The 13,568-nt window shown below is 52.0% G+C and overlaps 1 protein-coding gene across 3 annotated transcripts in view; it reads left to right on the forward strand.

Moving 5' to 3' along the window:
• TMEM39B (transmembrane protein 39B) overlaps positions 1 to 12,176 on the forward strand; it is a 22,723-nt gene extending 10,547 nt beyond the window's left edge. For 2 of the 3 annotated variants that reach the window (XM_074555795.1, XM_074555794.1), the window contains 7 exons: positions 3,032 to 3,251; positions 3,521 to 3,604; positions 5,545 to 5,699; positions 7,865 to 8,201; positions 9,154 to 9,341; positions 10,313 to 10,433; positions 11,783 to 12,175. In XM_074555795.1, the coding sequence (XP_074411896.1) occupies positions 3,032 to 3,251; positions 3,521 to 3,604; positions 5,545 to 5,699; positions 7,865 to 8,201; positions 9,154 to 9,341; positions 10,313 to 10,433; positions 11,783 to 12,019 (1,342 nt within the window). In that variant the 3' untranslated portion in view covers positions 12,020 to 12,175. Of the gene's footprint in view, positions 1 to 3,031; positions 3,252 to 3,520; positions 3,605 to 5,544; positions 5,700 to 7,864; positions 8,202 to 9,153; positions 9,342 to 10,312; positions 10,434 to 11,782 lie in introns of all 3 variants that reach the window. The other variant, XM_074555796.1, reaches the window with a different exon arrangement.
• Positions 12,177 to 13,568: the final 1,392 nt, after the last annotated feature.

Here is a 13,568-nt window from a genome sequence, read left to right on the forward strand (position 1 = left end):
CCGTTCTCTGATCTTAAAGCTCATCCCATTCCTTGATCTTAAAGCTCATCCCATTCCTTGAGTTTAAATCTTGTCCTTCTCGCTGATCTCAGAGCTCATCCCATTCCCTGATCTTAAAGCTCATCCCATTTCCCAGCCTTGAAGCTCATCCCATTCTCTGACCTTAAAGCTTGTCCCACTCCCTGGCCTTAAAGCTCATCCCATTCCTTGAGTTTAAATCTTGTCCTACTCCCTGATCTCAGAGCTCATCCCATTCCCTGATCTTAAAGCTCATCCCATTCTCTGACCTTCAAGCTTGTCCCATTCCTTGAGCTTAAAGCTCATCCCATTTCTTCATCTTAAAGCTCATCCCATTCCCTGATCATAAAACTCATCCCATTCTCTGACCATCCCATTCCTTGATCTTAAAACTTGTCTCGTTCTCTGGTCTTAAAGCTCTTCCCATTCCCTGATCTTAAAGTTCATCCCATTCCTTGAGCTTAAAGCTCATCCCATTCCCTGATCTTAAAGCTCATCCCATTTCCTAGCTTTAAAGCTCATCCCATTCTCTGACCATCCCATTCCTTGATCTTAGGTCTTTGTCCCATTCTTTGGTCTTTAAAGCTCATCCCATTCCCTAACCTTAAAGCTCATCCTATTCCTTGAGCTTAAAGCTCATCCCATTTCCCAACCTTGAAGCTCATCCCACTCCCTAATCTTAAAGCTCATCCCATTCCCTGACCTTAAAGCTCGTCCCATTCCTTGAGTTTAAATCTTGTCTTTCTCCCTGATCTCAGAGCTCATCCCATTCCCTGATCTTAAATCTTGTCCCATTCTCTGACCCTAAAGCTCCTCCCATTCCCTGTTCTTAAAGCTGATCCTATTCCTTGAGTTTAAAGCTCCTCCCATTCCCTGTTCTTAAAGCTCGTCCCATTCCCTAATCTTAAAGTTCGTCCCATTTCCTAGCTTTAAAGCTGATCCCATTCTCTGACCATTCCGTTCCTTGATCTTAAAACTTGTCCCATTCCCTGATCTTAAAGCTCATCCCGTTCCTTGAGTTTAAATCTTGTCCTTCTCGCTGATCTCAGAGCTCATCCCATTCTCGGACCTTAAAGCTCATCCTGTTCCTTGAACTTAAAGCTCATCCCATTCTCTGACCATCCCATTCCTTGATCTTAAAACTTGTCCCATTCTTTGGTCTTAAAGCTCATCCCATTCCCTAATCTTAAAGCTCATCCCATTCTCTAACCCTAAAGCTTCTCCCATTCCCTGTTCTTAAAGCTCATCCCATTTCCCAACCTTAAAGCTCATCCCATTCCCTGACCTTAAAGTTCATCCTATTCCTTGATCTTAAAGCTCATCCCATTCCTCAGTCTTAAAACTCATCCTGTTCTCTGACCTTAAAGCTCATCCCATTCCTTGAGTTTAAATCTTGTCCTACTCCCTGATCTCAGAGCTCATTCCATTCCCCAACCTTAAAGCTCATCCCATTCCCCAGCCTTAAAGCTCATCCCATTCCCTGACCTTAAAGCTCATCCCATTCTCTGATCTTAAAGCTCATCCTGTTCCTCAGTTTGAAAACTCATCCCATTCCCCAGCCTTAAAGCTCATCCCATTCCCTGATCTTAAAACTCATCCCATTCCAGAGTCTTAAATCTTATCTGATTCCATGGTCTTAAAGCTCATCCCATTCCCTGGTTTTAAAACTTGTCCCATTCCCTTAAATCTCATCCCATTCCCTGAGCTTAAATCCCATCCCATTCCCTGATCTTAAATCTCATCCCATTACCTGACCTTAAATCCTATCCCATTCCCTGATTTTAAAACTTGTCCCATTACCTGACCTTAAATCCCATCCCATTCCCTGATCTTAAATCCCATCCCATTCCCTGATTTTAAAGCTCATCCCATTCCCTGACCTTAAAGCTCGATTCTCTAACCTTAACATTTATCCCATTCCCCAGCCACAAATCTCATCCCATTCCCTGACCTTAAATCTCATCCCATTCCCTGGATCCCCAATTTAATCTGGGGGTTTACAGGGACACTTCGTGCTCTGCCCACACCCAGATTCTTTTGCCTGTTTTTATTTGGAGATTGCAGCTCAATCTGGGGGTTATTAATTCCCTTTGATGCAGAGGATCAGTCTGGGATCCTGTGCCTGCTCACACAGGAACAGGCTCCTCTGGCCAAACTCGTTTTTCCTCCTCAGGTGAACAGAAGGTGAAGAATGAACAAGGGCTTGTGTGTAATTGCTCTGCCTTTCATGTTCAAGCACTCTTGGATATGTAAACACCAACTTGAGCTCTGAAAGCTTCCAATTAATTAAGAGAGCCACTGGGTAGCACAGCACAACCCTGGCTCTGAACAGCACAGGGGATTTAATATCAAATATCCTGGGTCCAAATGTTGCTTTGTGTGGGCAAATCCCTGCTCACATCTGCCTGAAATTTGTGATTTGTGCCAACCACCCATAACTTGAGTTTCCTCATCAATCTCAGAGCTGGAGGACATTCCCCTGCTCACCCCTGGGTCTGAACAATTTAATGTCAAATATCCTGGGTCCAGATATTCCTTTGTGTGGGCAAATCTCTGCTCATGTCTGCTTGAAATCTGTGATTTGTGCCAGCCACTGATAACTTGAGTTTCCCCATCAATCTCAGAGCTGGAGGACATTTCCCTGCTCAGCCCTGGCTCTGAACAACACAGGGGAATTAATATCAAACGTCCCAAATATTCCTTTGTGTGGGCAAATCTCTGCTCACATCTGAGTAAAATTTGTGATTTATGCCAACCACTGGTAACTTGAGTTTCCCCATCAATCTCAGAGCTGGAGGACATTCCCCTGCTCACCCCGGCTCTGAACCACACAGGAGAATTAATATCAAATGTCCTGGCTCCAAATATTGTTTTGTGTGGGCAAAACCCTGCTCACATCTGCCTGAAATTTGTGATTTGTGCCAGCCACCGACAGCTCGAGTTTCCCATCAATGTCAGAGCTGTGGGGGGAGCTGGAGGACCTTCCCCTGCTCACTGTTGGCTCCCCTGGCAGGAGTGGCTCGGGCACAGGCCTGTCCAGCCCCCCTCTGGCAGCCCAGACCGTCGTCCCCCTGCGGCACTGCAAGATCCCCGAGCTGCCCGTGGAGAGGAGCGTCCTGTTCGAGCTGCAGCTCTTCTTCTGCCACCTCGTCGCCCTCTTCGTCCACTACATCAACATCTACAAGACAGTGTGGTGGTACCCTCCCTCCCACCCTCCCTCCCACACCTCCCTGGTAAGCACCAAAGGGCACCTGCAGCTCCCAGGCTGGCTTTTAGGTCACAAAACCGAAAGTTTTAGAGATAATGTTTGATAAAAACTTCATCTGACCCTTCAGGGTTGCTCCTTCCGCTCCCTGTTTCCCACATTTTGGGTTCTGGTTGTCTTCTTGGCATTCTCTTGGAAGAGAGATTCCCCAAAGAGAATAATTTGGGGCTGTTTCTGTGTTGAGTGTGGGTTCCTGGTGCTGATGGAAATGGAATCATTTTGGTTTTGTCCCCACAGAACTTTCACCTCATTGACTTCAACGTGCTGACGGTGACAACCATCGTCCTGGCACGGCGCCTCATCGGGGCTGTCGTCAAGGAGGTAAAGTCAGAGATTTGGAGAGCTCTGGGTCCTTTTTGCCATTCCAAACCCCTCCATCCTTCCCTAAAAACCTCTGTGGTGCTCCCAAGTCAGAATCTCAGGTGAGGTTTCCAGCAGAACTGAGCTCCCCAGACCTGCTGGGTCTGACTCTGATATTCTGTCTCAGCCAGACTGTAGTGACTGATTCCCTCCTTCCTTTTCCCTCTTTTCCTGCTCTCTCCATCACTCCAGCTTTCCCCAGGGATGCTCAGTGTGGCAGTAAAGTCAGAGCTGTCCTTCCAGGAGATCTGGAAAGCTGTGGGTCCCCTTTTGCCATTCCAAACCCCTCCATCCTCCCCTAAAAACCTCTGGGGTGCTCCCAAGTCAGAATCCCAGGTGAGGTTTGCAGTGGGAGGATCAGAGAGCAGAACTGAGCTCCCCAGACCTGCTGGGTCTGACTTTGATATTCTGTCTTAGCCAGACTGTAGTGACTGATTCTCTCCTCCCTTTTGCCTCTCTCCATCACTCCAGCTTTCCCAGGGAAGAGCCAGGGATGCTCACTGTGGCAGTAAAGTCAGAGCTGTCCTTCCAGGAGATCTGGAGAGCTCTGGCTCCCTTTTGCCATTCCAAACCCCTCAATCCTCCCCTAAAAACCTCTGTGGTGCTCCCAAGTCAGAATCTCAGGTGAGGTTTCCAGTGGGAGGAGCAGAGAGCAGAACTGAGCTCCCCAGACCTGCTGGCTCTGACTCTGAATTTCTGTCTCTGCCAGACTGTAGTGATTGATTCTCTCCTCCCTTTTGCCTCTTTCCTGCTCTCTCCATCACTCCAGCCTTCCCCAGGGATGCTCAGTGTGGAATCATCCCATGGGAGCAGTGCCAGGAGAGTGTGCTGGGTGCTGGTGACTTCCAGACCTTACCTGGAATCTCTCCTCACTCCCTGAGCAATGCAGCCCAGATTCCAGAGAGGTTTTGGAGAGCCCAAATTCCACAGAAACCCTCCAGACCTTACCTGGAATCCCTCATCACTCCCCAGATTCCAGAGGGATTTTGGAGATCCCAAATTCCACAGATCTTTCCTCACTCCCAGATTCCAGAGAGGTTTTGGAGAGCTCAAATTCCACAGAAACCCTCCAGACCTTACCTGGAATCTTTCCTCACTCCCAGATTCCGGAGGGATTTTGGAGATCCCAAATTCCACAGATCTTTCCTCACTCCTAGATTCCAGAGAGGTTTTGGAGAGCCCAAATTCCACAGATCTTTCCTCACTCCCAGATTCCAGAGAGGTTTTGGAGAGCCCAAATTCCACAGATCTTTCTTCACTCCCAAATTCCATAGAGGTTTTGGAGATCCCAAATTCCACAGATCTTTCCTCACTCCCAAATTCCATAGAGGTTTTGGAGATCCCAGATTCCACAGAAACCCTCCAGACCTTACCTGGAATCTTTCCTCACTCCCAAATTCCAAAGGTTTTGGAGAGCCCAAATTCCACAGATCTTTCCTCACTCCCAGATTCCAGAGAGGTTTTGGAGAGCCCAAATTCCACAAATCTTTCCTCACTCCCAGATTCCAGAGAGGTTTTGGAGTGCCCAAATTCCACAGAAACCTCCAGACCTTACCTGGAATCCCTCCTCACTCCCTGAGCAATGCAGCCCGAATTCCAGAGGTTTTGGAGATCCTAAATTCCACAGAAACCCTCCAGACCTTCCCTGGAATCCCTCCTCACTCCCAAATTCCAGAGAGGTTTTGGAGATCCCAAATTCCACAGATCTTTCCTCACTCCCAAATTCCATAGAGGTTTTGGAGATCCCAAATTCCACAGAAGCCCTCCCTGTCCTGGTGCCAGCTGGGCACTGCCATTCCTTCTCAGATGATTTTTCACAGTATTTTCTCCTTTAAGAAGAGGCAGTGCCCAGCTGTGCCCAGCTGTGCCCAGCTGTGCCCGATGTCCCCTGTGTCCCACAGGCCTCCCAGAGTGGCAAGGTGTCCCTGCCACGCTCCGTCCTGCTGGTGCTCACTCGCTTCGCCGTGCTCACGGGCACGGGCTGGAGTTTGTGTCGCTCCATCATCCACCTCTTCAGGACCTACTCCTTCCTCAACCTCCTGTTCCTGTGCTACCCGTGAGTATCCCTCCCTCTGGAATTGGGGATCCCCCCAAAAAATCCAGGGGGAGGCTCCCTGCAGCCCTCTGGGGTTCTTGGAGCAGCCTGGCCTTGTGGAAGCTGTCCCTGCCCATGGAGAGTTTATAAATTCTCATCAACAGAGTTTATCCTGCACCTCTCCCTCCTGCTGGGTCACATTCCGTGGTGGCAGGACACATCTGTGACACTCAGCCCCCTTTCAGCTTGATGTCAGCATTAATTATTAATTATTACTCATTAAAAGGGTTGTGTGATTTTCCCGTGGCGCTGACAAAACTCAGGGCTTTGTTTTCCCTTTGTTCCTGGGCTCCTCTGCCAGGTGGAGGGGTTCAAACAGCTCCTGGGTTTTGTTACCTATCAGAAGGAAATGTTGGGAGTGGAAATGGATTCCTCCTCCCTGGTAGAAACATCCAAAGATTTGCTGGAAGGGGAAATATCCACAGGGATTTGCTGCAAGGGGAAATATCCACAGGGATTTGTTGGAAAGGGGAAATATCCACAGGGATTTGTTGGAAGGGGAAGTATCCACAGGGATTTGCTGTAAGGGGAAATATCCACAGGGATTTGCTGGAAATGGAAATATCCACAGGGATTTGCTGCAAGGGGAAATATCCACAGGGATTTGCTGGAAATGGAAATATCCACAAGAATTTGCTGCAGGGGGAAATATCCACAGGGATTTGCTGCCAAGGGAAATATCCACAGGGGTTTGCTGGAAGGGGAAATATCCACAGGGATTTGCTGGAAAGGGAAATATCCACAGGGATTTGCTGCAAGGGGAAATATCCACAGGGATTTGCTGGAAGGGGAAATACCCACAGGGATTTGCTGGAAGGGGAAACATCCACAGGGATTTGCTGCAGGGGAAATATCCACAGGGATTTGCTGCAAAGGGGAAACATCCACAGGGATTTGCTGCAAAGGGGAAACATCCACAGGGATTTGCTGCAGGGGAAATACCCACAGGGATTTGCTGTAAAGGGGAAACATCCCAAAGATTTGTTGGAAGGGGAAATATCCACAGGGATTTGCTGGAAGGGGAAATATCCACAGGGATTTGCTGCAAATGGAAATATCCACAGGGGTTTGCTGTAAGGGGAAATATCCACAGGGATTTGCTGGAAGGGGGAATATCCACAGGGATTTGCTGCTGCAAGGGGAAACATCCACAGGGATTTGCTGCAGGGGAAATATCCACAGGGGTTTGCTGGAAGGGGAAATATCCACAGGGATTTGCTGCAGGGGGAAATATCTTCAGGGGTTTGCTGCAACAGGAAATATCCACAGGGATTTGCTGGAAGGGGGAAATATCCACAGGGATTTGCTGGAAGGGGAAACATCCCAAAGATTTGCTGGAAGGGGAAATATCCACAGGGATTTGCTGCAGGAGGAAATATCCACAGGGATTTGCTGCAAAGGGAAATATCCACAGGGATTTGCTGGAAGGGGAAACATCCCAAAGATTTGCTGCCTGTGTTTGAGCTCCAAGCTCTTTTCGGGAGTTTCCCTTTGGAATTATGAAATCCCAGACTGGTTTGGGATCATTCAGCAGTAGCAGGGACACCTTCCATTATCCCAGGTTGCTCCAAGCTTTGAACTCATCCAGCTCAGAAGCCCACAGGGGAATTGGGGATGGGATGGGATGGGATGGGATGGGATGGGATGGGATGGGATGGGATGGGATGGGATGGGAATCAATAGGATGGGATGGGATGGGATGGGATGGGATGGGATGGGATGGGATGGGATGGGATGGGATGGGATGGGATGGGATGGGATGGATGGGATGGGATGCGATGGGATGGGATCCCAGTGGGATGGGATGGGATGGGATGGGATGGGATGGGATGGGATGGGATGGGATGGGATGGGATGGGATGGGATGGGATGGATGGGATGGGATGCGATGGGATGGGATCCCAGTGGGATGGGATGGGATGGGATGGGATGGGATGCGATGGGATGGGATCCCAGTGGGATGGGATGGGATGAGATGCAGCTCCTGAGCTCTGTGCCATGCAGAACCCCACAGGGATTTGGGATGGTGATCCCAGTGGGATGGGATGCAGCTCCTGAGCTCTGTGCTTTTCCAGAACCCCACAGGGGAATTGGGGATGGTGATCCCAGAGCTCTGTGCTTTCCAGGTTTGGGATGTACATCCCCTTCCTCCAGCTGAACTGTGACTTTCGCAAGGCCGGGCTCTTCACCCAGGTCACCAACATCGGCCCCAGGGACACGGGGGAGGTGACAGCCCGGGGCAGGGACTACCTGACAGTGCTCAAGGAGACCTGGAAGCAGCACACGAGGCAGATGTACGGCATGGAGGCCATGCCCAGCCACGCCTGCTGCCTGTCCCCGGACCTGATCCGCAACGAGGTGGAGTTCCTGAAGATGGACTTCAACTGGCGCATGAAGGAGGTGCTGGTGAGCTCCATGCTCAGTGCCTACTACGTGGCCTTCGTGCCTGTGTGGTTCGTCAAGGTGAGGCCTGGCTGGGAGGTGACCCTGGGGCACAGTGAGGGGCCACAGTCCTTGATTGTGGCACAGTGAGAGTCACAGTCCTTGATTGTGGTGGGTGTGACACAGTGAGGGGTCACAATCCTTCCTTGTGGTGTTTGTGGCACAATGAGGGGCCAGAGTCCTTCCTTGTGGTGTTTGTGGCACAGTGGGGGCCACAGTCCTTCCTTGTAGTGACACTGGGGGACAATGAGAGTCACAGTCCTTCCTTGTGGTGATTGTGGCACAGTGAGTGGCCACAGTCCTTCCTTGTGGTGATTTTGGCACAGTGAGGGGTCACAGTCCTTGATTGTGGTGTTTGTGGCACAATGAGGGGCCAGAGTCCTTCCTTATGGTGACCCTGGGGGACAATGAGAGGCCACAGTCCTTGCTTGTGGTCATTGTGACACAATGAGGGAGGACAATCCTTCCTTGTGGTGACACTGGGGGACAATGAGAGTCACAGTCCTTGTTCATGGTGGTTGTGGCACAATGAGGGGTCACAGTCCTTCCTTGTGGTGACACTGGGGGACAATGAGAGGCAACAGTCCTTGCTTGTGGTGGTTGTGACACAGTGAGGGGTCACAGTCCTTGCTTGGGGTGGCTGTGGCACAGTGAGTGGCCACAGTCCTTGCTTGTGGTGGTTGAATTCTGAGTGTCTGGTGCTGATGGAGTGAGGCTGTCCCTGTGCCCTCAGGGGCTGGTGCTCCATCAGCTGAGCATCAGGAGCTGCCTCCCTGGTTTTGGTGGAGATGGCACGAATATTTTGCAGGAATTCTCCATCCCCCATCCCACGTGGGCTCTTCCTTTCCATGCTCAACAGCTCCACACAGAGCTCATTTTACCTGCCAGAGTGCTTTGTGTGGTGACACCTTGGGCAGCTGAGGCTGTCCACAGTGTCCCACAGTGTCCCACAGTGTCCCCACTGTCCCCTCAGAACACACAGTACTACGACAAGCGCTGGTCCTGCGAGCTCTTCCTGCTGGTTTCCATCAGCACCTCGGTGATCCTCATGCAGTACCTGCTGCCTGCCCGCTACTGTGACCTGCTCCACAAGGCTGCAGCACACCTGGGCTGCTGGCAGAAGGTGGACCCTGCCCTCTGCTCCAACGTGCTGCAGCACCAGTAAGGAATTCTCTCCTGGAGCTGGGTTGGTGGGTGGATGGGGAGCTCAGCCTGAAATAAAGCAAGGAAAAGTGAGAGCAGAGGTGTTGGCTCAAACGCTCTGGGCACTGTCCCTGCCAGGCAGAGCTGGGTTTTGGCACGGTGCCTGCTGCTCCTGGCCACAGCCACCTGCAGGGTGTCACTGCCATGGTGACAATGCCAAATGGGAGCACAATTCCCATGCTCCTCACTGCTGCTGGGGGGGCAGCAGAGCCCCTTGCAGGTGGGGTTAAAAAATCTCCCATCCCCTGCAGGTGGGATTAAAGAATTTCTTGTTCCTTGCAGGTGGGAATAAAGAATTTCTTGTCCCCTGCAGGTAGATTAAGGAATTTCTTGTCCCTTGCAGGTGGGAATAAAGAATTTCTTGTCCCCTGCAGGTAGATTAAGGAATTTCTTGTCCCTTGCAGGTGAATTAAGGAATCTGTTGGTCCTTGCAGCTGGAATTAAGGAATTTCTTGGTCCCTGCAGGTGGAATTAAGGAATTTTTTGTTCCTTGCAGGTGAATTAAAGAATTTCTTGGTCCCCTGCAGGTGAAGTTAAGGAATTTCTTGGTCCCTGCAGGTGGAATTAAAGAATCTCTTGTCCCCTTGCAGATGGGATTAAACAATCTCTTGTCCCTTGCAGGTGGATTAAGGAATCTATTGGTTCCTTGCAGGTGGAATTAAGGAATTTCTTGGTCCCTGCAGGTGAATTAAAGAATCTCTTGTCCCCTGCAGATGGATTAAGGAATTTCTTGTCCCTTTCAGGTGGCATTAAGGCACCTCTTGGTCCCTATGGGTGGAATTAGAGACTCTCTTGTCCCCTGCAGTTGGATTAAGGCATCTCCTGTCCGCTGCAAGTGGGATTAAACAATCTCTTGTCCCCTTGCAGATGGGATTAAAGCATCTCTTGGTCACTAGAGGTGGAATTAAGGCAGCTCTTGCTCCCTGCAGGTGGACTGAGGAGTGCATGTGGCCTCAGGGGGTGCTGGTGAAGCACAGCAAGAACGTCTACAAGGCCGTGGGTCACTACAACGTGGCCGTGCCCTCGGACGTGTCGCACTTCCGATTCCACGTAAGCCCCCCTGTCCCTGCTGGCACAGGGACCCCCCGAGCCCCCCACTGTTGCTTTCTGATACAAGGCAGGGGCCTGGTTTCAGGAAACAGCACGGTGACCCCCTTCCCTGTAGTAAACCCCTCAGGTTTAGTCAGGGCTCCTTGGAGAATAGAATGCTGACACAGCAGCAAAGAAGTTTCCTGTCTCCAGGGACATCCACCTTGTACCCTATCCCTATAGCTATTACAGGAGCCTTAGACAGTCACTGTGGTGAGAGAAGGACCAGAATCTTGTTCCTTCATCAGAAGGCTTGATTTATTGATATATAATATATCATACATTATAGGGACATCTGCCTTGTACCTTATCCCTATAGCTTACAGGAGCCTTAGACAGTCACTGTGGTGAGAGAAGGACCAGAATCTTGTTCCTTCATCAGAAGGCTTGATTTATTGATATATAATATATCATACATTATAGGGACATCCGCCTTGTACCTTATCCCTATAGCCATGTAAGGCAATATTGTGTTAAACCCTACCATTGGTCACTTATGGTCACTCTAACACCTTTGCCATTGGTCAGGATTGGATCCAGGCCAAGGGTATAAAAGTAGCACACTGTACCCCTACTAACTGGGAAGAAGAAGAGCTGAGACCCTTCACAGACCCTCCAATAAAGCCATACTCGTGGAACAGCCAGCGTCTTCTGCTTCTCCTCTCTCTACCCTCTGCTGGAGCCTTAGGCCAAGGGAAAGCTACCTAGCAAGCAAAGCTGAAATCACAAGAGCTGCCTGATCACTGAGAGCTGAATATTCCCTGCTTGCTAGGGGCTGACCCGCGGCCTTGGTCTGAGAGCGAGCTGGCTTCTGGCACCCAGTGCCCTTGGGGCTGAGCTCTGGAGCTGGAACAGCTTGCATAGGATACGACCAAGCAAAGCTCATTTACTTCCCCAGGGTCGCTGGGGCCTAAGAAACACGGGGACACCAATATGGTGGAGGATCAAAGGCCTTTATTCTCTCTTCCCGTGGGGTTTTATAGTCTAGGGGGCTTCTACGTCAGGTGAGGGTCTGTCCTTACCATCTATGGTTAGTAGGGATGGAAAGTTACCACTGGGCAAGTGGAAAATTACCGGAATCCGGTTCAGGGGGCTGCATTCCTATGTTAATTTTCTTATCTAAGGGGACAGGGGCCCTGTCTTCCCGTAACATCACGAGATCTTCTGAACGCCAGGCCCTATCTGCCACACCCCACCTCGGGCTGGTGCAGCTGGGGCTGGCAGTGCCCAGGGTGGGCTCTCAACCACCACCAGAGCCAGAGCAATCCTGCCCTCCCGCCCGCTGCCTCACCCCGCTCTCCCTCCCACAGTTCTTTTTCAGCAAACCGCTGCGAATCCTCAACATCCTGATCCTGCTGGAAGGGGCTGTCATCTTCTACCAGCTCTACTCGCTCATTTCCTCCGAGAAGTGGCACCAGACGATCTCGCTGGCTCTGATCCTCTTCAGCAATTACTACGCCTTCTTCAAGCTGCTGCGGGACCGCCTGGTGCTGGGCAAAGCCTACTCCTATGCTGCCAGCAGGGACTCAGAGCAGAAGTTAAATTAAAACAATTGCACTGATGCTCTCTCTCAGCCTCTTACAGAACAAACAAAAAACGAGAAACCCTCAGAGCTTTGTATTTTTGTTACCACTGCTTTTTTTTTTTGTTGTTGTTGTTGTCGTTTTCTTTGATAACTGATGTAATTAAAAGGAAAAAAAAAAAACATATTTTTTTACTCCCAACAAGTTGTTTGTGTGTTTGTTGTTTGGATTCGCTTGTGACAGAAGGTTTGCTGCTGTTTGGGTGTGAGGAGGGGATTTTTTAATGGTGGAGAGGGAGGAGGAGGAGGAAGGTGAGAGTTACAGGTGTGTTAAAGCTCCCAAATGGGTTCCTTTAGGAGGGGGTGAACCCTCATCCCGTCCTTTTGGGGGTCCCCAGGAGCTCCTGAGCCCCCTCCCCATGCCCTGTGTAAGGAAAGGCGATGTCATTTCTCTGAAATGTTTATTTTCAAATTGCTGAGCCCCGGCTGCTGCAGTGCCTTGGTTTGGGGGGTCCCCTGTGGGTGAGGGGACACGGGGGGAGCTGAGGGGGTTTGGGGGAGCCCCAGCGCCCCCTTTGCTCCTTTACCGCGGCTCGGGGGCTCTCCCCGGGCTCCTCCTGCCCGTCAGGATCGGGGAAGGAGGAGGAGGAGGAGGAGGAAGAGGAGGGGGATGCGGCGGAAGGGATGCAGCGCATCCCCAAGAGCCCCGGCCCGGGGGCCGTCCCCGCTGGGGGGCTCCGGGCTCCGCCTGCCCGCGGGAGGGTCCCGAGGGGTCCCAGAGGGGTTCCCGGGGTCTCTAAAGGGGTTTTGGGGGTCCCAAAGCGGTTCCGGGGGGCTCGGGGGGGTCTCGGATCCGGCCTTTGTTCCGGCAGAGCCACGCGGCCGCCAGGGGGCGCCAGGGGCGCGTGTCCCGATCCCGGTCCCGGTCCCGATCCCGGTCCCGGTCCCGATCCCGGTCCTGATCACGGTCCTCATCCAGGTCCCGGTCCCGATTTCCATCCCCATCCTAATCCGGATTCCCATCCCGGTCCCGTCCCAGTCCCGGTCCCGATTCTCATCCCGATCCTGGTTCTGGTCTCGGTCCCGCCTCCGACACCGCTCCCGATTCAGCCCCGACCACCCCGAGGGAATTTTTGCCGCTGAAAGCGGAGATCAAGCACCGGAGCGGCTCCGGGGAACCGGGACCAGGACCGGGACAGGGAGCTGCATCATCCTTGGCCCGGGGAGCTGAACGGGGGTGTCGGTGCAGAGCCCCGAGGGACGGCGGGGACACGGCGGGGACACCGCGGGGACACGGCGGGGACAGGGCGGTACCGGAGGCCACCGGAGCGGAGCCGCCGCCGTTTCTCAGCGCTGCCGTCAGCGGGCAAAGGGCGAGGAGGAGGAAGGAGCAGCAGGAACAGCGAAGGCTGGAGGGGAGCCAGACTCGGCCTCACCCTCCGTGGGATTGCGCCTTCCCTCACCCCCACCCGGCACCGGGACCGGCACCGGCACCGAGCGGGACCCCCCCATTCCCGGGACACCGAGCGGCTCCGCCGCTGAACCCCCCGAGCCCCCCGGCAGCTGCTGCGGGT

This window comes from Zonotrichia albicollis, chromosome 20, assembly GCF_047830755.1.
Source record: "Zonotrichia albicollis isolate bZonAlb1 chromosome 20, bZonAlb1.hap1, whole genome shotgun sequence".
NCBI classification, from domain to species: Eukaryota; Metazoa; Chordata; class Aves; order Passeriformes; family Passerellidae; genus Zonotrichia; species Zonotrichia albicollis.